At 36.8% G+C, this 25,702-nt stretch overlaps 1 protein-coding gene across 2 annotated transcripts in view; it reads left to right on the top strand.

Annotated features, from left to right (window-relative positions):
* EXOC2 (exocyst complex component 2) overlaps positions 1–25,702 on the top strand; it is a 280,355-nt gene that overhangs the window by 71,695 nt on the left and 182,958 nt on the right. For both annotated transcript variants that reach the window (XM_047101674.1, XM_047101673.1), the window contains exons 5-7: positions 1,574–1,687; positions 3,385–3,509; positions 13,975–14,055. In XM_047101674.1, the coding sequence (XP_046957630.1) occupies positions 1,574–1,687; positions 3,385–3,509; positions 13,975–14,055 (320 nt within the window). The remainder of the gene's footprint in view (positions 1–1,573; positions 1,688–3,384; positions 3,510–13,974; positions 14,056–25,702) is intronic.

Raw genomic sequence — 25,702 nt, 5'->3', positions numbered from 1 at the left:
GGTTTTGCTCTTTGCATCTCTTGCCCTTTTAGGGACTATGAAGGGATAAAGGGAGCCAGGAGTGAAGGGGAAGAGTTTATGAGATTCTTTGACAGGAGCTGTGCTAGGCTGTGAAGGGGAGGTATGACAAACATCTGCTTTTCTTAACTCATAACTGGGGAGTGTGGCTTCCATGGAGTGTTCCCTGCATTTGTGAAACAGAGATCCTGGCACCTGAGAGCACAGGAACAGTGCACATAGACAGTAGAGGTGTCTGCCCTGGGAAAGATGTTTCTTGGGACAAGATGAGCACCTCACTAGAGAGTAGGCCCCAGTCCATTGTAAGTTGTATGTAAGGTCACTTGTAAGTCAAGGAGCTCCATCAGAGAGTTGTTGTTGGTAAAGATGGAGTGCTGATCTTGGACCACACTACGTGATTTCTGAATTGAGGCTGTGTTCATAGTAATGTGAAATCAAGTCTCTCTCAGATAAGAGTGAGTAGAAGTCATTGCACCTGCTCACATTTTCTTACAGGGTGGTGATAATTCTGCACCCCCCCCCTCCAAATGGCTCCCCACAACCCTGAATACACTGGGCTATAAAACAGTGCTGTGTCCCGTCCATATCCCATGAGTTTGGCTTATCCAGTGTATGTGGTTGAGGACCACACTTCAGTCATAAAGGACACCAAGATCAGAGGAGTGAAGTGAAAATGAACATGATGTGTGCAAGAAAGTGTAATCCCTTTGAAGTTACTGAATCTCCCAGTTTTGAGGATTAGATGAGCAGAAATGAGTCCTGAGAGGTAAGCAGTTTTGAATCATGGAGAGACTTGACTATAGAACTTGGACTTTATCCTCTACAGATGAAGAGTTGGGGATATGGTGAGGGCTGCTAGCTCATAAGCCCGTAACAGGGTTTGCCCATACTACTTTTGCTCTTAGATACAACTGTCTGACTTCCAGCATGGAGCCTGAACTATAGTAGTATTTAGTTATTATTTGAATGGATACATAAATGAAATGATCCGGAAGTTGACCTTAAAAATGTAGGCAATAAAGTCAGCTGCAGATAGGGGATTGCCTGTTATAAGCTTTTCTTAAAATTATTCTAGATATAGACATAGAAGTATAAATATAATTATTTTATTAATTAGCTCTAATTTTTATTAATAGGCTTTAGTATGTTTTAAAACAACTTTCATATAAGTCTTTAACAAAAACCATTTTAACAAACTAATGTTTAAATTTCAGTGTATACAAATTTTGATTTTTATTCATTGAATAGAGAATGATTGCATATTTGGATAGATGTCATAAAGTATCAACTCAGCCTCTTTAAATTCTATATTGATGTAATTTCTGTATTTTAACTAATTTCTTACATATACATAAAGTTTATATAATAAGAAATGATCTGAGGTGTAGGAAATATATTTTGTATACACATGTAAATATAGACTCCATAATGTAAGATGTATAATTTTAATGGTTTGTAGTCCTGTTTATTACATTAGGTACTCTCGGATGGATGTCTGTTACATTATTGTAGTAATAGCGTTTGAAGTATATTTTAAATCTTTTTTCTCTCTTAGAAGTAAATTTCCCCAGAAGGACTTAGAAATGCTGTTCCCTGGAATGAGTGCTGATTTTACAAGTGAGAATTTTTCAGCTGCTTGGTATCTTATAGAAAACCACTCAACTACCAGGTCAGTGGATGTTGGACTATTGTTTCATGTGGTTGTACCTAATAGGATTATATGATACAAAGGGATTTAGGCTGGCCTCTGCCACGTAGGAGCCCTTTGACTTTGGGTGAGCTCATGAATATCTCAGGGTATCTTTTCTCCTATTTATGAAATGTTGTTAATAATTAGCAGTCCCTTGTTTCCTGCTATCTTGTTTCTGTATGATTCATATTTGTGCAACCCATTAAAACTTTGTGGAGTCTCATCTGGGTACCTAAACTGATGTGATCTCTCTCTATTCAAATAACAAAACTTTCAAGTCCTGGTGTAAAATAGTAAACATACTTCTTTTCCTGACCATAGAGCAAAGGAAGATGATTTGATTTATCATTTTGCAAAAACTTGCCTTAAAATTAGCCAAAAATAGTCAAGGTCTTATATCCAAATTAAAGTGCTCCTTATTGTCTGCTAATTACATTTTGCCACACTCTTGATAAGAGTAGGTTTGTAACTTTTTTGCAGCAATTAAATTTAGTAACAGTGTTTGAATAAATGAATGGTTTATTGCTAAAAATTTACATTCCTGAAAAGTTAATTTGTTAAAATACACCTTAGGAGAAATTTTTCCTTCACCAGTTAGAGTGAAAACCATTAGAAAACATGAGGAAACACTGGTGTGTGTGTGTGTGTGTGTGTGTGTGTGTGTGTGTGTGTGTGTGGAGAGAGAGAGAGAGAGAGAGAGAGAGAATCCTGATACATTTTTAAAGGAATGTCAAATCTTTAATTGCAGAAGATGGTTCTAATTTTACATCACGGATGTGCTTTTTCTATTACTGTATTTCAGAATTGATCTCTGTTTTTACAGCCAGATTTTCTTAGCCCAGCTGGAAATAAAAAAATATAGAGATCTACCCATTTTCTCTGCTTGAGATGTAGAGATAAAATATTTTGGTCTTTTTAGTTATTTAAATTGTTGAGTTGACTGACCCCGCTCCCACCCCCCCCCCAGGTTTTTCTATAATTTCACTGTTAATGACAGAGGACTGGATATTGATGTGGTGAATCATGATACGGTTAATTTTGATATAGGACACAGAAATGAACATACAGAGGAGTTCTGCCTTAGATAACTTAGATAACCACTGCATTGATCTAGGTCTGTGCAAAGGGACATGATGTTCAGGACTCCTTACCTGGCAAATCATATACATGATACATATTACTTATAGAAATATTTATATGTATGTTCATTTCTTAGGGGTCTGACATTTGGAATGACCATTTGAGGGCTACAGATCTGTTTTACAGTTGCTGTAATTTTGTTATTTATAATAAAAGGGTTTAGATGTAGGGGTGCCTCAGAGGCTCAGTCGGTTGAATGTCCTACTCTTGATTTCGGCTCAGGTCATGATCCCAGGGTGTGGGATTGAGCCCCGTGTCGGACTCCATACTGAGCATGGAGCCTGTTTAAGATTCTCTCTTTCTCTTCCTCTGCTCCTCTTCCCTGCTTGCACTCTCTCTTAAAAAAAAAAAAAAAAAAAAAAAAAATTTTAGATGTAGGTAAGAATTTGAAAGCTTTTTGTTTTAATCTGGTTACATCTTGTGTCAGTCTATGTCTTTCTTAACTTAGGCTTCAGTATTTCACGTTTAATGCATTATCTGATTTCTTTTTTGCTTTTTAGGAGTCTCAAACTTTTGGTTTCTTAATTTCATTTCAGTTTTGAACAGCTTAAAATGGCAGTCACCAACTTGAAGAGACAGGCTAACAAGAAAAGTGAAGGCAGCTTGGCATATGTGAAAGGAGGTCTTAGTACTTTCTTTGAAGCCCAGGATGCCCTCTCAGGTAAGGTGACCCTCAGAGCCATCTGCTGGGGCTTCCACAACAGAAACCCAACACTGTGTTTGCAGAGTGTTTACAGGGTGTGACATTCAGTCTGTATTTATAAAAGTAGAGATCTAAAATGTGCCATAAATATTTGTTGCAGACCAGGCTGGAATCTCTTTGAAGGCTTGGTACTTTAAATGTTTCTGAGGCTTTTGTTGACCCATTGTACATATGTGAAATAGGAGACTACTTTGCCTTCCCACAATGCCCAATCTCCAGGGCTGATAAGAAACTAAATCCCAATAGGTAAAATTCTAGAATTTTAAAAATCCTCTTATACCCATCAATATCTTACACATGTGACTAATTCTGTAAATGTGATCCATTGTGTGTTTGGTGTGTGGTAAGGACTGATGATAATGTGTCATTCTTTTCAGCTATCACCCCATGAACCTCATACACAATAGTTAAATGTCCACCATCCATTTTGTCATCTTTATATGGGGGAGCAAGTATATTAAATAGATATAGCATAGTTTTAGACATATCATGGAAAAGATGTTGGGTAGGGTTTTTTCTCACCTAAAATTAACTTTATTTATTTAATTTTTAAGTTATTTATTTATTTTGACAGAAAGAGCAAGAGAGCACACATGTGTGCCTGCTGGGCAGGGGGAGGGGCAGAGAGTGAGGGAGAGAGAGAATTCCAAGCAGGCTCTGTGCTGTCGGAGGAGAGCCAGATGCAGCAGGGTCCATCTCACTGACCTGAGCCAAAATCAAGAGCCTGATGCTTAACTGACTGAGTCACCCAGGCACCCCTAAAATCACCTTTAATTAATAGAAATCAAATTACTGTTTAGTAAAAAATATTAATAAAAGTTAGCCTAATTCTTTTTAAAAACAAATATACCTATAACTAAGTACCTGCACATAAGCACTTTTAAGTGTAGACTAAGAAGCCACACTTCCTTTAATTCAGTAAGACTTAATTTTTTTTATTAATTTGTATTCTCAAAGTACAGACATCCTGTTACTGTTTCTAAAACCCTTCTCCTGGGCCAAACAAGCATAGATGACTTCTGGGAAGTTAATGTGCATCTGATACAGCTCTTTCCTTGTTAGGTAGAATTTAGGTTTTTGAAGGAGCAAAATGTGAATGCCTAGCGGGAACAGAAATTAGATAATTTTCTTCGGTAAACACTCTGTGCCCTGTATTTTTTGGTGGGATGCTTTTCTTTCGTTCTTTGTGCTTATTGATATTCTGTCTTAAGTTACTAATGTTACTATATTAACAATAGAAACCTGAGCATATATGAACAGAGTTTAGCATTATCAAGCAGAATTAGGTTAGTAATTCCCTAGTAGCTATGCAAATGATAATTTGCCATAGGTGATTAGCAGTTCTCAGAAATTATTGTATTTAAAATTATTTCACCTAAGTATATTGGTAACTTAACATTTAACAAAGATAATTCTGACCAATTGCTTAATCATATAAGCAGGTGACTCTATAGCATATAGAAAGTGATTTTAATAATAAAATTCCAAGATTTTAGCTACACACATATCTAGCTTTTCTGTGTTTTAATGTAAATGAAATGCATATTACAAAAAGACAGTAAATAAGTAATGAACAGACACTACTTAATACCATTGTAAAGATAATTACATTAACATTTTGATGTATTTTCTTTTGGTCTTTTTGCTCTTGGCCTATATGAGTCCATATTACAAAATTGGAGTTGCATTGTATATTCAATTGTGTATGCTAGAAACCTCCTTTACTCTTTAGAGTGTTCCTTTGGGTAATTATTTTAATATACTATAGCATTTGATTTGTTGGTAGCTCTTTAGAAAATTTTCTGACTATAGTCTTAAGTGAAATTGATCTGTAGTTTTTTGAAATGCTTTTTTGGTCAGGTTTTGGTATTAGTGTTTTACAGAAGCATTTGAATCTGTATGTGTATATATGTAGGTACTATGTGATGGGTTATGTAAAGTAGGAATTATCAGTTGGAAATTTGAAAGAGCTAATACATTGAAAGAACTAATAAATTATTTGCTCAGGTAATCTGTTTTACTTTTCTGTTTTGAAAAATGTCAAACATGTTAAAAGTAGAATAGTACAGTCACCCCTGTATAACTGTCAGATTTAAGTTAGTAATGTTTTTCAAACTTGCTTCAGTGATATTTTTTGAGGTTGGTTGTGTTTTGCTGATCTCAAGCAGTGAGTCTAAAGCTCCATGACATTTCCCTCCTATATACATTAGTATATGGTTCCCACCCAAATAAGGACATTTACCTGCATAACCACAATGCTGTTATTACAGCCAAAATAAGTTTCAGTAATTTTTCAATATCCTCTAATTCCCATGTCATACTCAAATTTCCCCATTTACCCACCAACTTTCTTTATAGTTGGTTTATCCAAATCAAGATTCAAATAAGGTCCAAGCATTTCATTTGTTTTTTTAAGTCTCTTAAGCCTCTTTTAGACTAGAATACCCTTACCTTTGCTACCTTGACTTTTTGTTTTCCCCCATGTAATTGATATGTTGAAGACATGAGGCTGTTTGTCCTATAGGATATCCCATACTCTGGATTTGACTGATTACTTCCTCATGGTGTTATTTAATTTATTTTAGTTTCCATTGTATTGCTTGGACTTATTTGGACATTAGATTTGGTTTTCAACATTTTTGGTCATATATGGTACTGTGTACTCCTGTGTTATTATTTCAGGAGGCCTTTAGTGTCTGCATGTTTTTCCTATAGAGACACTGTGATGGATCAAGTGGGTTCCCCAGTGGGGTGGGTATTGGTAGTTGTATCGATTAGAATCAACCAAGGGAAAAGATGCATGAGGCACAGTCCAGGAAAGTTCTGTGCATGGAGTGAAAGTTGCCCTCTCACGGTCGAGTCATAAACAACGTTGATTTACCTGGTATGATGTGAGTCAGTGTACATGGAGTATTGCCTACCAGAGAATCTCATCCAAGCCTTGGTGTCCAGAGTTTTTATTAGAGCTCTGTCACATAGACATAGTTGACTGCTCCAATGGCTGGCCTCCATCTAGAGGTCCCTCTGGAGGTCAAGCTGATATGGAGTGACCCAAAGTCTTCACTGTAAATTACGTTGTTACACTATCTGGTATAGCTCAAGGCTCCCAAGTAAACAAAGATACTTTCATCAGGTAAGAATTTGAAAAGCTTAGAGGTAACCTCTCAGAAGCTAAAGACAAAGGCCAGACCTCTTTTTGGGTAAGATTAAATTCTTTAGTATGCGATTATATTAATATGAAATATTATATATGCATTTGCCTAATATATTATACATCATATTCTTTTTAACCTTTAGAAATTTTGATTTTACCATTTCTCTTGTAAGCAACATATGGTAGAATTTTTATATTTTTATACCAGTTTGGGAGTCTTTGCCTTTTAATAGAAAAATTCAAGCCATATACATTTATCCTAACTGACATTTTTGTCTTTTTGTTTTTATTGTTCTATTATATTTTTCGGTTTTCATTTTTCCTTCTGTGCTATATAGACCATGTTGTTGCACATTGGCAAGAAATGTTTTTAAATTCTATTATAGGTTGCCTTTTGCCTCCTGTTGTGTGTAACATCGGTTCAGGACATCTGTATTTCTCATGCTCTTTCCTTTTTTTCTGGTCTTAATTTAATCTGGAGTTATAGCTTTTTATTTTACCTTTTCTTTTCCATTTCATTATTATGTTTCTCAATTATTTTTGTTTTTGCATTTCATTTGATAACACATTTACTGCAGTTAATTAAAATTTACCATCTATTCACATAAATTTAATTGGCTTTAATGTTTCTTGCCAGTCATTTCACATTTCATCTTTTCTATCTTTGAATTTTTTGAACAGTGGGATATATGTTTTGTGCTAGAGCTTTTGAATTCTTGCATATCTGGAAATGTGTCTTGCTTCATACAGAATTATTTTCTGAAAACATTGATCCAGTATCTTTTAGTGTTACAGAGAGAAGTCCTGAGCCAGTGTAATTCTTTATTACTTATAGATGAATTGATGTTTTTCTCTCTCCCTAAATGCTTAAAAGATATATTTGTTTCGACTTGAATTTAAAAAAAACCAAATGCCTTTCAGGATATATTAGAATGTAGGTCTTGTCTTTATTCATTTTTCCCATGAAAAATGGGAAAGCTTTTAGAATCTGTAGACCCATATCTGCAGTTTTCAACACTTTTCTTTTGTTGTGTCAACTATCATTTATGGTTTGTTTCTGAATGGCCTTTTATAAAAATAGTATTCCTTTCCTTCTGCTCTCCTATATGGTACCCAGTACCTTTTCTGTTTTTCAGTATGCTGCCCAATAGTAGTATGCCTCAACTAGTTTTCTTCTGTTTCCTGCCATACTGGGTGTTAGGAAATGTGGTCTCTAAATATTGTAAAGAGAAGGGAGTTGTTAGAAGTAAGAAAAATGGGGGAGCAGAATTATAGTCCTGAAGATAGTTATAAAAAAATTAGAAGATGCGTTGTGTCAGAGTTAGGCTAGATAGAGATGACAGAGTATAAATAAACACCTTACTCTTCTTTTTTTTTGGTATTATCTGTGTTCTTCTCTTTGATTAAGTAGACTGTTCGATACGTATCCAAGGGTGTTTTTCGGGCCATCCCAGTCAGGTAAACAGTGGCTGTTGCCCTCTTGTCTGGCCTTTATTTATCTTGAAGTATTTATTTTTTTTTTTTAATTTTTTTTTTCAACGTTTATTTATTTTTGGGACAGAGAGAGACACAGCATGAATGGGGGAGGGGCAGAGAGAGAGGGAGACACAGAATCGGAAACAGGCTCCAGGCTCTGAGCCATCAGCCCAGAGCCCGACGCGGGGCTCGAACTCACGGACCGCGAGATCGTGACCTGGCTGAAGTCGGACGCTTAACCGACTGCGCCACCCAGGCGCCCCTATCTTGAAGTATTTATGCTATTGTCAATTTTCTTTTTTCATGTGTGTATCCATAAATATTTTAATTAGAACTTGACTAGTGTGTCTGGTATAACTTCCAGTGTTAACCTCAGTATATTTATTGTAATTTTTACTTTATTATGTTCTGCAAAGACATTCCCAGCATCTTGTGTTACTTTTCCATGGCAGTCACCCTGCCATTCTCTTTTAATCCCTTGAAGTCTTGAAGTACTTTTTTGTTTGTTTGTTTGTTTGTTTGTTTGTTTTCTTTTGTAAGTAGGCTTCACACCCAGCACAGAGCCCAATACAGTGCTTGAACTCATGACCCTGAGATCAAGACCTGAGCTGAGATCAAGTTTAACTGACTGAGCCACCCAGGCACCCCTTCAATCCTTTGAAGTCTTGATGAGACATATAGTTTCTTACCAGAAACTATATATATATATATATATATATAGTTCACACCAGTTCTCGCAGGCCACGGTGATGTTTGTGGAGCTTTTCATATTATTAAAGGCCTTCTTCATTTCCTCAGTGCCTTCTTCAATTTTTTTTTTTTTTTAATGCTTATTTATTTTTGAGAGCAAGAGAGACCAGAGTGTGAGCGGGGGAGGAACAGAGAGAGAAGGGAGACACAGAATCTGAAGCAGGCTCTAGGCTCTGAGCTGTTAGCACAGAGCCTGACATAGGGCTTGAACTCATGAACTGTGAGATCATGACCTGAGCCGAAGTTGGACGCTTAACAAACTGAGCTACCCAGGCACCCCTTCTCAGTGCCTTCTGATTGTCATCTTTGTTTTGGTGAACATTTCCCTGACTGCCCCTTGAGCTTTTCACCTGTTTGGTCTCTTGTTTTTATGGGCAAGTCCAACATTATCACTTGCTTTTTTTGAGAACAATTATGGACCAAAACTGTATGAATTATTTTTATTCATGTTATACTAAAGAATAACTAAGAGGCCGAAGCAGAGTAAATAACACATGGTGCTCGATACACAATTGACCTTCCCTCCCATGTTACTTTTGTTGCTGCTACTTGAGACAGTGTAGCCATAACTGATTTTTTGGCACATTCTGTTATTAGTGTCTGTTGATATCTGAAGGTTATTTAGGCAGGTATGGTTGTCTAGGATCCAGTTATCTAAGTGAGAATCCTTTATACCTATTAGCCTTCTATATAATAGTCGCAATTATTTCATTATTGTTTTTCTTCCCAGTGTAACTGAGGAAATGATTCACAGGTTACCTGGCCTATTTAAATGTAATTTATATAATTTAGCCACTCATAAAAATTTGGTGTAAGTAAAAACTAAATGTTTGAAAAGTTCTTTACAAATTTAAATTTTTAAGAGATCTCATTTTAACTCTTCCTAGTCTCCTATTTTAGTAAATATTATCCTCAGAGGTTGGTGTGTGGGCCAGATTGGCCATTTTCTGTCTTTGTACAGGCCAGGAACTAAAGATGGCTGTGTTTTTCAAGGTTTGTGTGAGAGGAAAAAAAAAAAAAAGAGGGAAGCAGTTGTAGAATATGTGATAGAGGCCCTATGTGGCCCATGAAGCCTAAAATATTTACTATGTGGTTCTTTATAGAAATAGTTGGTGGGGCACCTGGGTGACTTAGTCGGTTAAGCATCTGACTTGGGCTCAGGTCATGATCTTGTGGTTCATGAGTTTGAATCCTGTGTTGGGCTCTGTGCTGACAGCTCAGAGCCTGGATCCTGCTTCGCATTCTGTGTCTCCATCTCTCTCTGCCCCTCCCCTGCTGGTGCTCTGTCTCTCCCAAAAATAAACAAACATTAAAAAAAAAAAAAAAAAAAGAAATAGTTTGCTAGTCTTTGACCTAGTTTGAATATTCCTGTCTCATATAGGCTAGTAGTAATATATAGTGGTTAGAGTGTGTAGATCACAGTGTACCTGACATTAAATCTTACAGACATTGCCTATACACACGTATCATTTCTAGTGCCTCATTTAATAATGGCATTATATAAATGTATGGACAAATGCTATGAATTTTTTTATTGAAATCTGCAAATTTGATGTCCACATTTAATTAGAGAGTTAAATAAAACAAATTTCAGTGAATCAATAGGCAGTCTTTTTATAACTGAATTTTCTTTGAATAGAACTTTTACATACATACTTTTTTGTTTCCCAAATACAATTTTATGGTGTGCAACTGTTTCACATATTTAAGTTTTAATAGATTAGAAACAATAACAAACCTGTGATCATGTACCAAGTTGCTTATTGAGTTATACTATTTAAAAATGTTTTTAGAGAAAATAAAAGGTCAAGTGAACCAGACATTGGGTTATTTGGTTTAATTTTCTGGAAAATAGGATTGCCTTTATCAGATCCAGTGTCTCCTGGTCCTCATGCTTGGCTGACAGCTTGACAGTGACTCTGCTGTGCTGGAGATGGGTGGCAGGAAGCTGCTTTGTCAGCATAAAAAGGTTGTAAACTGAGCTGAGGGGAGCCAGACTTACCTCATTTTGACCTGCTGATCAGTGATGGGTTTTGTCAGCAACAGAAATGTGGCTGCATGGTTTTTAACGGTTTTGACTTAGAAAGCAACATTTGAAGCAAGGCTACTGTAAAATGCAATATCTATTGCCATGGAAGAGCCATTTGCAATGCCCCCTTAATAAAATGCAGTGTATGCCATGTATTCTTTTGCAGCAAGATTGTCAGAAAATTACACCAGCATTTAAATAAGTAGTGTGAGTAGTCTTTTTAGTTTCTATTTTTTATATTTGAGCATTTTTATCTCTTTTCTTTAAAGATAGGGAAGTTCTTTTCCATTTAACAAGTTCAAGTTAAGTTTAGGTTTTATAAAGTTTTTTTTTTTTTTCAACGTTTTTATTTATTTTTGGGACAGAGAGAGACAGAGCATGAACGGGGGAGGGGCAGAGAGAGAGGGAGACACAGAATCCGAAACAGGCTCCAGGCTCCGAGCCATCAGCCCAGAGCCTGACGCGGGGCTCAAACTCACGGACCGCGAGATCGTGACCTGGCTGAAGTCGGACGCCTAACCGACTGCGCCACCCAGGCGCCCCAAGTTTAGGTTTTAATATGTGGAAACATTTTATGTTGCTATTACTGCATAATCCAATTTTGGAGCATTAAATAACTTTCTTTTCACTCCTGAATCAACCAAGACAATTAAGAATATACTGGCTGACTTTGTTTTCAAAATGTATTTCTTTTTCTCTCTCTGAATGTGTTTCTCTAACAGAAGCGTTCTGTTTATAAATTTCAAACACAATTTGAAATTGCTTTAAAAAAGGTATTAAAGGGGCGCCTGGATGGCGCAGTCGGTTAGGCGTCCGACTTCAGCCAGGTCACGATCTCACGGTCCGTGAGTTCGAGCCCCGCGTCAGGCTCTGGGCTGATGGCTCAGAGCCTGGAGCCTGTTTCCGATTCTGTGTCTCCCTCTCTCTCTGCCCCTCCCCCGTTCATGCTGTGTCTCTCTCTGTCCCAAAAATAAATAAACGTTGAAAAAAAAAAAATTAAAAAAAATAAAAAAGGTATTAAAAATGGGCAGGGGCTCCTGGGCGGCTCAGTCAGTTGAGCATCCTACTCTTAATTTCAGCTCAGGTTATGATCCTAGGGTTGTAGGATCAAGCCTTGCATTGGGCCTCTGTGTTGAGCATGGAGTCTGCTTAAGATTTTCTCTCTGTCTCTGCCCTGCTCATGCTCGTGTTTGTGCTTTCTCTTTCTCTAAAAAAAAAAAAAAAAAAAAAAAAAAAAAGGCAGGATCAAAATTAGGAAGTAATTAAAGAAGGAGAGAAATAGATGTTATTATGCATTGAGAATATTTTTATACTGCATTTGAACACTGAATTTGCCCAGAATTTTCTAATCAATGAGTCAAGGGAAACAAATCAAATTGTGATTGATTAAAACAAAACACTTCATTTTTTTTTTTCTTAAGCAGACCCCCCACTCCCTCAAATCTACCATGCTTGACTGATGGGTTGAGGCAGGACCTGTTAATTCCTTTTAAGAAGAGTTTGACATGCTATTTGAATGTTGGAGAATAAGGACTGTAAGAGTGATGTAATTTCATTGTACTGGCTGTGAAGCCCTTGGAGTTACACATGTTACATTTGAGTTTTTGCCAAGGAAGTTATGTGAAACAATAAAATCCTGGGTGTTTTAGCAGCTATTATTTGGAAGAGAGATATCTTTTATTTGCATCTGAATGCAGTTCCCAACTAACATAGTAAGTCTATCCTTTTCATTCTATAAATGTGAAAACAGGCTTACACAGGTTAAATCGCTTGCCTGTGCATATAATCAGTATGGGGTGAAGTTTTGTTCTGAGACTAGACAGCTTGAGTTCAAATTTTGGGTTTGGCTTTGTGAAGTTGGTCAACTTATTTAGTATCACTGAGCCATGTAATTTCTCATCTATGAAATAAAAATATTAGAACATGCCTCATTGACTTCCTGCCAGATGAACAATATTCATTAGAAATTTATGATTGTGCTTAACTTATGGTCATGGCTCAATTAATGTTTGCCTTTCTAATTTTATTATTTTTATTATGTCACAGTTTTGATTTGAAATTGTATTTGGTTATTTCATTTTGTAAATTTTCTTAATACTTTACCTAGATAAGCTTGATTTGTTCTGTTTAAAACCTACCCTCTAGTAGGTAAAGCAGTTTTTAAATATAAAGTTATTTTTCATAATGTGTATCAGAACCATGCAGACATATATCAATAGCAAAAAACACCAATGTCATTTGTATATCCACAAATTGATATATTGTTAGATATTACTAGATCTTGAGAACTTCCAAGGAAGTAATAACAGAATGAATAGAACATGAATAATATGTGTTTTGCCATTTTATGTCCAAGGCTGAAATGAAATATTTTGAGGTTGGTAGACTTCAAATACTAGTATTTCTGTTTTGCAGATGGTAAAACTGAGAAATAAAAATGACTTTCCTGTGGCCAAATATCAAAGATATTAGTTACTTACATCTCATTTTTCTTTTTTCTTTTTTATTTTTTTTTTTTTAATTTTTTTTTCAACGTTTATTTATTTTTGGGACAGAGAGAGACAGAGCATGAACGGGGGAGGGGCAGAGAGAGAGGGAGACACAGAATCAGAAACAGGCTCCAGGCTCTGAGCCATCAGCCCAGAGCCTGACGCGGGGCTCGAACTCACGGACCGCAAGATCGTGACCTGGCTGAAGTCGGACGCTTAACCGACTGCGCCACCCAGGCGCCCCTCATTTTTCTTTTTTAATTTAACTGTGTTTACCACTTAGCCTGGATTATCAGATGATTTGAGTATATGTATTATGTACTATTTTAATAGTGTTAATCTGTGAATAACTTAGACTGGTGTCTGCTGGTTACTTTGCAGAGTTTTTTCATGTTTGTGCTTCTTTCCAGCAGTGAAAATAATATGACCTTTTTTTGTTTTTAAAGTTGTTTAAAAATGTCATTTTGATGTAATGTGTTCCCACCCACTAAAATAGCCCACACTTTAACTAGATGTTTTTTCTAGCTATCCATCAAAAGCTAGAAGCGGATGGAACGGAAAAAGTAGAAGGATCCATGACGCAAAAACTGGAGAATGTTCTGAACAGTAAGTTTTGTCCTCCTACCCAAAACTATTTATGGACTTTATAACAAGCTTTAATATAGTTCTTTGACCTGGTTTCACAGAACAAGACAGTGAGTTGCATTTTAATATTTATTTCTGAATAGTAATGAATTAATAAATATAAAGGGGAATAAAAACATTGAAAATGAATGTTCTGTTTCTGTTTGCATTTTGTTTATAAGAAATCATAATTTGAAAATAAGCCAGTATGCTTCTTAAGAAGTAAAACTTGCTACCATAAAAGAGACCAATATATAAATAGCATTATCAAATATAAAATAGTGCTAAAGCAGTAGCCAGGATTGTCATTGACCAGAAATCTGAAAAACATCTTCATGTATCTGACAGTGTTAATATAAATAATATTAGCTACTAGAATGACATATGCTTACATGTCACTTATTTATCTATGGCATGCCTTTTTCCAAAGTGAGTTTAAGGCAGCTTCATATTTAAGAGTGTTTCTAACTCTGAGGCATTTTGTTAAAATTGTATGCCAAGAGAAACTGATAATGTACAGAGTTTGGGGTCCCATCCATTTCCTCTTATATTTCTTTTTTTTCCCCCCTGACATCCTAGTTCCCAGCTATTTACCCTAATGATCTGGAAAAAAAATAATCAGATGAATTGATCCCTATTGTAATATTAGCAGCTTAAAAGTAAATTACCCTCTTTCACTCATATAATAAACATTTGACAAAGAGCAATAATGTCCAGGAGAATCTCCTTGTTTTTAAATTTAAGTATAGCAAATGATTTCCTCATGAAATAGGACTAATAACTAAAACATCTAAGAACCTTCACATCATATCTATAATGATTCTGTGAATGCAAGATTGTGATACTGAGTTAGTTTTGTACTTCTAGCTCAGTTTACTCCTATGAGTGTAACTTTCTGAACTTTTCTGTAAGTATCTATTTTAAAACCCCAGGGATCCCTGATAAAGTAGTTTCTGGAATGAAGCTTTAATTTGATATAGGCTTTCCTTGGTAGTAGAATTTGAGTACTTTGATTTTATCGTAAATTTGTGAGTTTAACAACACTTTAAATATTTTTCCTTCTGGTGCTTTTGGGGGAGGGTTGTGGTTGTTGTTGTTATTATTTTGCCTTGAGATTTTGCCTTGTTTTTGTCTGAGAACCATCACCAGCTTGGTTGAAATTAACATATTCTGACTTCAAACCAAATATTTATTAAAGCTATTTCTATATTAGCATAGTCAGACATTTTATGGTCTTGGAAAGATAGTTCTACTCATGGATGCTATTTTCACTGGGAAAATTGTCATCAAACCATGATACCTCTAAAAAAATTATTATTTCAGTAACTTTAATGTGACTTGTTGGACTTCAAGCTGTATTACAAAGCTGTAATCATCAAGACAGTATGGTACTGGCACAAGAACAGACACTCAGATCAATGGAACAGAATAGAGAACCCAGAAATGGACCCATAAGCATATGACCAACTAATCTTTGTCAAAGCAGGAAAGGATATCCAATGGAATAAAGACAGTTTCTTCAGCAAATGGTGCTGGGAAAACTGGACAGCGACATGCAGAAGAATGAACTTGGACCACTTTCTTACACCATACACAAAATAAAATCAAACTGGATGAAAGACCTAAATGTAAGACAGGAAGCCATTAAAATCCTCAAGGAGACAGCAGGCAAAAACCTCTTTGACCTTGGCCGCAGCAACTTCTTACTGAACACGTCTCCAGAGGCAAGGGAAGCAAAAGCCAAAATGAACTATTGGGACCTCATCAAAATAAAAAGCTTCTGCACGGCAAAGGAAACAATCGGCAAAACTAAAAGGCTACTGACAGAATGGGAGAAGATATTTGCAAATGACATATCAGATAAAGGGTTAGTATCCAAAATCTATAAAGAACTTATCCAACTCAACACCCAAAAAACAAATAATCCAGTGAAGAAATGGGCAAAAGACATGAATTGAGACTTCTCCAAAGAAGACATCCAGATCGCCAACCGACACATGAAAAAATGCTCAACATCACTCATCATCAGGGTAATACAAATCAAAACCACAATGAGATACACCTCACAACTGTCAGAATGGCTAACAGTAACAACTCAGGCAACAACAGATGTTGCCGAGGCTGTGGAGAAAGAGGATCTCTTTTGCACTGCTGGTGGGAATGCAGGCTGGTATAGCCACTCTGGAAAACAGTATGGAGGTTCCTCAAAAAAATAAAAATAGAACTACCCTACGACCCAGCAATTGCACTACTAGGCATTTATCCAAGGGATACAGATGTGCTGTTTCAAAGGGACACATGCACCCCTATGTTTATAGCAGCACTATCAACAATAGCCAAAGTATGGAAAGAGCCCAAATGTCCATCGATGGATGAAGGGATACAGAAGATGTGGTGTATATATATACAATGGAGTATTACTCGGCAATCAAAAAGAGTGAAATCTTGCCATTTGCAACTACATGGATGGAACTGGAGGGTATTATGCTATGCGAAATTAGTCAGTCAGAGAAAGACAAATATATGACTTCACTCATATGAGGACGTTAAGAGACAAAACAGATGAACATAAGAGAAGGGAAACAAAAATAATATAAAAACGGAGGGGAACAAAACATAAGAGACTCTTAAATATGGAGAACAAACAGAGGGTTACTGGAGGAGTTGTGGGAGAGGGGATGGGCTAAATGGGTAAGGGGCATTAAGGAGTCTACTCCTGAAATCATTGTTGCACTATATGCCAACTAATTTGGATGTAAATTAAAAGCAAAATAAAAATAAAAAATCAACATGAGGTAACACCTTATATTTATTTACACAATGCTATCTGTCAATTATATCTCAATAAAGTTGAAAAGCAAAGATAGCAAGAAAAGTCACTGTGGCACTGTACACTAACCAAACTATATCCCTATTGATCTTATAACCTTAATAATGAAAAAAAAAATTAACTGTGCCAGGTTCTGTCATCTATAAAAACTTGACATATAATTCTAAGACTGTCTCATAATTTCAAGTATGTTTATTTAAACATTATACTTTCTCTTATTTTGAAGAGAATAATTTCTCTTATTTGGTCCTTTTCATGGCACTGACTCTTGAGACCACAGATCATAGAAGTGATTTTAACCTACATTCTCTGCTTGATGTAAGTTGGGGTGAAGGTGGCTGGAAGGAGTGTTCCTCCAACACACACACATACCACAACACAATTTATTCCAGGAATAAGCAAGTTGAATGAGATTAGAAAGGGAAACATTAAAGTACCTCACAATTTAAAGTTACTTTAATATGTACACTTAAATTCATAGTAAAACCAGGACCATAAAAAGACCTAACAACCTACCCTATGTGTCTCAGTTTCTCTTAACAGATTACAGAAAATGATCAGACACACTGCCATCTGTAACATGATATTACATGAACAGCACCATTACCAATAGCTTATGCTTATTTAGACAGCCATACTTGGTACTGGAATTCTATAGTACCACTGAAAATACAGAGAACTGGAATCTGGGGGATAAGAAAAGAGCTCCATACCACTCCCAGGACCCGGTTGTACCCATGTCCTCAACTTCCATTCAGTAATCCCAAATTGACAGCTTGAAATCAATCATGATGGGAATATTTACACATTGGAAAGGCTAATATTAAGGTTCTTTTTCTTTTTCTTTTTTTTTTTCTTTTCTGGAATGCCAATAGTTAAATGTGTACCAGCTTACCTCTGAGTAAGTCAGTTCCTTTTTTACAAACTTGGCTGGATACTCCTTAGTGTTTTAAGTTTTTGTCTTTCTTCTCTTAATTTTACACATAAGATTTGGGAGAAATCATTCACTCCCATTAAATTCAACTATTATCTCTATGTTAGTGACTCCAAAACCTCAAGATGTTGGTTAGCTTAAGGGTAATCTTTACATAAATGTGACACACACACACACACACACTGGAATGCTACTCAGCTATAAAAAAGAATGAAATATGGCCATTTGCAACAGTATAGATGGACCTTGAGAGTATTATGCTAAGTGAAGTAAGTCATACAGAGAAAGACAAATACCATATAATTTCACTTATATGTGGAATCTAAAAACCAAAACAGAACAAAACAAAACCCAGAGTAATCAATAAAGAAAATGGATTGATGGTAGCCAGAGGGGCAAAATGGGTGAAGGGGATCAAGAAGTCCAAACTTCTAGGTTTTTTTTTTTTAACTGTTTATTCATTTTTGAGAGACAGCACATGAGCAGAGGAGGGGCAGACAGAAGGGGACAGAGGGTCCTAAGCAGACTCTGCGCTGACAGCAGCAAACCCAGTGTGGAACTGGAACTCATAAGCTGCAAGAGCATGACCCGAGCTGAAGTTGGATGCTCAACCAACTGAGCCACCCAGGCACCCCACAAATTTCTACTTTAAAAATAAGTCATGGGGATATAGTAAATGGTATGGGTAATATACTCAATAATATTATATTTTTTAAAAAGATTATATACACTTACACTAAATGTACAATTATTTCTTTTAATGAATACTCATATCAAAGAAGTTCCAAAGATAATTCAATCAGCCTTGGCTGTTTTAAGGGGATTCTATGAGAGCATTTCTTGTGACATCCCAGCATCATCTTATGGGACTTAGTCCCTAAGGGGAACCTTAAGGATTTCCCTTTGAGGGAACCCTGACAGAAGAGCTAAGGAGGGCAATAATCAGGAGCATGTCAGCTTTAGGGAACTTGGGACATGGGAACTAGACTGAGTCTGGGAAGACAGCTAGTCAGACTTTGACAAGAAGGACAGTGGAGGTGGACAATCAACTCTTAGACCCTCAGTTTACCTGCCTTTGACAAAAGCTAGGAAGTGGCATCCCACTCCGTGAATGAAGATGCTATTGAGGAAGAAAAAAGATTTTAGCATCTATGGATCCCTTATAATCTAAAGAGTTTTGGGAATCTTTTGTGGGTGGTATAAAAACATACTAGACATACAATATGGAGTGCTTGCTCTATGTAAGGTGCTTGCTATTCTAAAAACTTTGGAAGACTTCTAAATTCTTCTTAATTATTCTAAAAATATGCATTAATTCTTAAACTTGCTTATGTTCCTGTAAGACAGGCGCTATTCTTTTTTTATCACACCCAATAAATTAATTAACATTGATTCAGTAATATTTAATATATAATCTCTACCTTTTACTTGCTCCCAAAATATCTTTTATATCTTTAGATGTTTTTATTTGCTTTTAATTTACATCCAAATTAGTTGGCATATAGTGCAACAATGATTTCAGGAATAGACTCCTTAATGCCCCTTACCCATTTAGCCCATCCCCTCTCCCACAACTCCTCCAGTAACCCTCTGTTTGTTCTCCATATTTAAGAGTCTCTTATGTTTTGTTCCCCTCCGTTTTTATATTATTTTTGTTTCCCTTCTCTTATGTTCATCTGTTTTGTCTCTTAACGTCCTCATATGAGTGAAGTCATATATTTGTCTTTCTCTGACTGACTAATTTCGCATAGCATAATACCCTCCAGTTCCATCCATGTAGTTGCAAATGGCAAGATTTCACTCTTTTTGATTGCCGAGTAATACTCCATTGTATATATATACACCACATCTTCTGTATCCCTTCATCCATCGATGGACATTTGGGCTCTTTCCATACTTTGGCTATTGTTGATAGTGCTGCTATAAACATAGGGGTGCATGTGTCCCTTTGAAACAGCACATCTGTATCCCTTGGATAAATGCCTAGTAGTGCAATTGCTGGGTCGTAGGGTAGTTCTATTTTTATTTTTTTGAGGAACCTCCATACTGTTTTCCAGAGTGGCTATACCAGCCTGCATTCCCACCAGCAGTGCAAAAGAGATCCTCTTTCTCCACAGCCTCGGCAACATCTGTTGTTGCCTGAGTTGTTACTGTTAGCCATTCTGACAGTTGTGAGGTGTATCTCATTGTGGTTTTGATTTGTATTACCCTGATGATGAGTGATGTTGAGCATTTTTTCATGTGTCGGTTGGCGATCTGGATGTCTTCTTTGGAGAAGTCTCAATTCATGTCTTTTGCCCATTTCTTCACTGGATTATTTGTTTTTTGGGTGTTGAGTTGGATAAGTTCTTTATAGATTTTGGATACTAACCCTTTATCTGATATGTCATTTGCAAATATCTTCTCCCATTCTGTCAGTAGCCTTTTAGTTTTGCCGATTGTTTCCTTTGCCGTGCAGAAGCTTTTTATTTTGATGAGGTCCCAATAGTTCATTTTGGCTTTTGCTTCCCTTGCCTCTGGAGACGTGTTCAGTAAGAAGTTGCTGCGGCCAAGGTCAAAGAGGTTTTTGCCTGCTGTCTCCTTGAGGATTTTAATGGCTTCCTGTCTTACATTTAGGTCTTTCATCCAGTTTGATTTTATTTTGTGTATGGTGTAAGAAAGTGGTCCAAGTTCATTCTTCTGCATGTCGCTGTCCAGTTTTCCCAGCACCATTTGCTGAAGAAACTGTCTTTATTCCATTGGATATCCTTTCCTGCTTTGACAAAGATTAGTTGGTCATATGCTTATGGGTCCATTTCTGGGTTCTCTATTCTGTTCCATTGATCTGAGTGTCTGTTCTTGTGCCAGTACCATACTGTCTTGATGATTACAGCTTTGTAGTATAGCTTGAGGTCTGGGATTATGATACCCCCTGCTTTGTTTTTCTTTTTCAAGATTACTTTGGCTATTCGGGGTCTTTACTGGTTCCATACAAATTTTAGGATTGTTTGTTGTAGCTCTGTGAAGAATGCTGGTGTTGTTTTGAAAGGGATTGAATTGAATATGTAGATTGCTTTGGGTAGTATTTACATTTTAACAATATTTGTTCTTCCTGTCCAGGAGTGTGGAATCTTTTTCTGTTTTTTTTTGTGTCTTCTCCAGTTTCCTTCATAAGTTTTCTATAGTTTTCAGTGTATAGATTTTTCACCTCTTTTTTTTTTTTTTCAGATTTATTCCTGAGTATTTTATCGGTTTTGTTGCAGTTGTAAATGGGATCAATTCCTTGATTTCTCTTTCTGTTGCTTCATTGTTGGTGACTAGGAATGCAGCTGATTTCTGTGCATTGATTTTATATTCTGCAACTTTGCTGAATTCATGAATCAATGCTAGCAGATTTTTGGTGGAATCTTTTGGGTTTTCCATAGAGAGTATCATGTCATCTGCGAAGAGTGAATGTTTGACCTCCTCCTGGCCGATTTGGATGCCTTTTATTTCTGTTTTGTCTGATTGCAGAGGCTAAGACTTCCAATACTATGTTGAGTAACAGTGGCGAGAGTGGACATCCCTGTCTTGTTCCTGACCTTAGGGGGAAAGCTCTCAGGTTTTCCCCATTGAGGATGATATTAGCATTGGGTCCTTTATATAGGGCTTATGATCTCAAGGTATGATCCTTCTATCCCTACTTTCTTGAGGGTTTTTATCAAGAAAGGATGCTGTATTTTGTCTAATGCTTTCTCTGCACCTATTGAGAGGATCATATGGTTCTTGTCCTATATTTTATTGATCTGATGAATCATGTTAATTGTTTTGCAGATATTGAACCAGCCCCATATCTCAGGTATAAATCCCACTTGGTCGTGGGGAATACGTTTTTTAATGTATTGTTGGATTCGGTTGGCTAATATCCTGTTGAGGATTTTTGCATCCATGTTCATCAAGGAAATTGGTTTATAGTTCTCCTTTTTAGTGGGGTCTCTTTCTGGTTTTGGAATCAAGGTACTGCTGGTCTCATAGATAGAGTTTGGAAGTTTTCCTTCCATTTCTATTTTGGAACAGCTTCAAGAGAGTAGGTGTTTAAATGTTTGGTAGAATTCCCCTGGAAAGCTATCTGCTCTTGGACTCTTGTTTTTTTGGGAGATTTTTGATTTTCAGTTTGATTTGTTTACGGGTTGTGGGTCTGTTCAAATTTTCTATTTTTTCCTGTTTCAGTTTGGTAGTATATATGTTTCTAAGAATTTGTCCATTTCCAGATTGCCCATCTTATTGGCATATAATTGCTCATAATATTCTCTTATTATTATTTTTATTTGTGCTGTGTTGGTTTTGTTGTCTACTCTTTCATTCTTTATTTTATTTACTGGGTCCTTTCCTTTTTCTTTTTGATCAAACTGGCTACTGGTTTATCAATTTTGTTAATTCCTTCAGAGAACCCGCTTCTTGTTTCATTGATCTGTTCCACTGTGTTTTTTTGGTTTAAATAGCATTATTTTCTCCTCTAATCTTTTTATTTCCTGTCTTCTGCTGGTTTTGGGTTTTATTTGCTGTTCTTTTTCCAGCTCCTTAAGGCATAAGGTTAGGTGGTGTATCTGAGATCATTTTTCCTTCTTTAGGAAGGCCTGGATTGCTATATACTTTCCTCTTGTGACCACCTTTGCTGAGTCCCAGAGGTTTTGGATTGTGGTGTTATCATTTCATTGGCTTCTGTATACTTTTTAATTTCCTCTTTAGCTTCTTGGTTGGCCCATTCATTCTTTAGTAGGATGTTCTTTAGTCTCCAAGTATTTGTTACCTTTCCAAATTTTTTGTGGTTGATTTCGAGTTTTTTAGTGTTGTGGTCTGAAATTATGCACGGTATGATCTCGATTTTTTGTACTTCCTGAGGTCTGATTTGTGTTCCAGTATGTGGTCTATTCTGGAGAATGTTCCACGTGCACTGTAGAAGAATGTGTATTCTGCTGCTTTAGGATGAAATGTGCTGAATATATCTGTTAAGTCCATCTGGTCCAGTGTGTCGTTCAAAGCCATTGTTTCCTTGTTGATTTTTTTGATAAGATGATCTGTCCATTGCTGGGAGTGGGGTGTTGAAGTCTCCTACTATTATGGTATTACTATCAATGAGTTTCTTTATGTTTGTGGTTAATTAATGTATATGTTTGGGTGCAGCACATTGGGGGTATAAATGTTTACAATTGTTAGGTCTTCTTGGTCTATAGACCCCTTGTTTATGATATAATGCCCTTCTTCATCTCTTGATACAGTCTTTATTTTAAAGTCTAGATTGTCTGATATAAGTATGGCTACTCTGGCTTTCTTTTGTTGACCATTAGCATGATAGATGGTTCTCCATCCCCTTACTTTCAATGTGAAGGTGTCTTTAGGTCTAAAGTGGGTCTCTTGTGGGGCGCCTGGGTGGCGCAGTCGGTTAAGCGTCCGACTTCAGCCAGGTCACGATCTCGCGGTCCGTGGGTTCGAGCCCCGCGTCGGGCTCTGGGCTGATGGCTCAGAGCCTGGAGCCTGTTTCCAATTCTGTGTCTCCCTCTCTCTGTCCCTCCCCCGTTCATGCTCTGTCTCTCTCTGTCCCAAAAAATAAATAAACTTTGAAAAAAAAAAAAAAAATTTTTAAAGTGGGTCTCTTGTAAACGTCATATAGATGGATCTTGTTTTCTTATCAATTTTGTTACCCTATGTGTTTTGAATGGAGCATTGAGTCCATTGACGTTTAGAGTGAGTACTAAAAGATATGAATTTATTGCCATTTTGATGCTTGTAGAGTTGGAGTTTCTGGTGGTGTTCTCTGGTCCTTTCTAATCCTTGTTGCTTTTGGTGTTTATTTATTTATTTATTTTTGTATTTGTTTATTAATTTTTTCACCTTTTCTCCCCTAAGAAAGTCCCCCTTAAAATTTCTTGCAGGGCTGGTTTAGTGGTCACAAACTCATTTAATTTTTGTTTGTCTGGGAAACTTTTTATCTCTCCTTCTGTTTTGAATGACAGACTTACTGGATAAAGAATTCTTGGCTGCATATTTTTCTGATTGAGCACATTGAATATATCCTGCCACTCCTTTCTGGCCTGCCAAGTTTCTGTGGATGGGTCTGCTGCAAACCTGATCTGTTTCCCTTATAGTTTAAAGACTTTTTGTCCCTTGCTGCTTTGATGATTCTCTCCTTGCCTCAGTATTTTGTGAGTTTGACTATGATATGCCTTGTTGATGATTGGTTTTTGTTGAATGTAATGGGAGTCCTGTGTGCTTCCTGGATTTTGATGTTTGTGTCTCTCCCTAGGTTAGGGATGTTTTTCGCTATGACTTGCTCACATAACCCTTCTACCCCTGTTTCTCTCTCTTCCTTTTCTGGGACCCCTATGATTCTGATGTCCTCTCACGATTGCTCTAGTTGTTAAATTGTGCTCTTTTGCCTTAATCTCCCTCTTGTTTTCTGCTTCATTATTCTCCACAAGTTTGTCCTCTATATTGTGATTCTCTGTTCTGCCTCATCCATCCTTGCTGCTGCAGCATCCATTTGAGATTGCAGCTCCGTTATAGCATTTTTTATTTCATCCTGACTAGCTTTTACTTCTTTTATCTTCGCAGAAAGGGATTCTAATCTGTTTTTGACTCCAGCTAATATTCTTATTATTGTGATTCTAAATTCTGGTTCAGACATATTACTTTTATCTGTGTTGGTTAAGTCCCTGGCTGTCATTCCTTCTGCTCTTTCTTTTGGAGTGAATTCCTTCGTTTCATCATTTTGAAGGGAGAAAAGGAATTAATGAGGTAGAATAAATTAAAATTAAAATAAAATAAAAAATTAAAAACAAACACACACACACACACACACTCACACAAATCAAATAAATGATGCTAGATCCTAGGTGTGTTTTGGTCTGGGTGTTGAAAGTGGCTTGATAGACTAGAGAAAAGGGGGGGAAAAAAGAAATCGTTTGAGAATTTGAAAAAATGAATACACTGATGTAGACTAAAATGAAATGATGGAAGTACACTAGAATTTGAAAAAATTCACACAAAAGTAAAAAATATAGTAAAAAAAATAAAGAAAAATATTTTTAATAAAAATTGAAAGTAAAAATGAATTTTTTTCTTTTTCTGTATACATGAAAAAGAAAAGAAATGAAAAAGAGAAAAAGGAAGGGAAGGAAGGAAGGAATGAACGAAAGAAAGAAAGGACGAAAGAAACAAAGGAAGAAAATTGAATAGTTGGACCAGCTTACAGACTGAAATATGACTGCAATTACTTCGTTTCCCCCTAGAAGTCAAACTCTGAAGTGTTTTATAGTCCATAAGCTAAGCAGGTGGTGAGACTTGTGTTCTTGAAGAGTGAGGTTGGCCCAGTTGGTCAGGGCTTAGTGTTAATGGCTCCATTCTCCTCTAGATGGCAGTGCTAGCATATTGGGGTGGATTGTTGTGGTGCTTGTAGGTGCGTATGCGCATGCGCAGGAGAGGTGAAAATGGTGTCACCCAGCTACCCAGTCTCTAGTATTGGAACTCTGTTCTCCACAATCAGCAATTGTGCATCCGTCCTTTATCTTCAGCTTCCATCCACTCCCACTTCCACACTGTCCGTGACCAAGCCCCAGGCACCACCTCCCTCCCCAGTTTTGTCTCAGATGTGGCTGCCTTCCCCAGCCCCCCACTTCTAAGGAAATGTGGCATCGACCTGCACTGCCCGTCTGCAGAGGGTTTCATCGAGCAATGGCCAGGTGCTGGCTGCACCCAGGAACGCTTGTGGCACCATGCTGTTGCCAATGCCTAGACACTGTGGCCATGTGCCAGTCCACCCCAGAAAAAGTTTGTGAGAGAGTGTAACAGCAGCGCCTCAGGGATTATGGAAAATCACAACACACATATGGTACCAGGCTTCACCCCCA

This window comes from Lynx rufus, unplaced genomic scaffold, assembly GCF_022079265.1.
Source record: "Lynx rufus isolate CCGP_SWC_20201006 ecotype Redwood Valley unplaced genomic scaffold, mLynRuf1.p SCAF_6, whole genome shotgun sequence".
NCBI classification, from domain to species: domain Eukaryota; kingdom Metazoa; phylum Chordata; class Mammalia; order Carnivora; family Felidae; genus Lynx; species Lynx rufus.
Note: the sequence above shows the minus strand (reverse complement) of the source record. Positions and strands in the feature narration are given on the sequence as shown.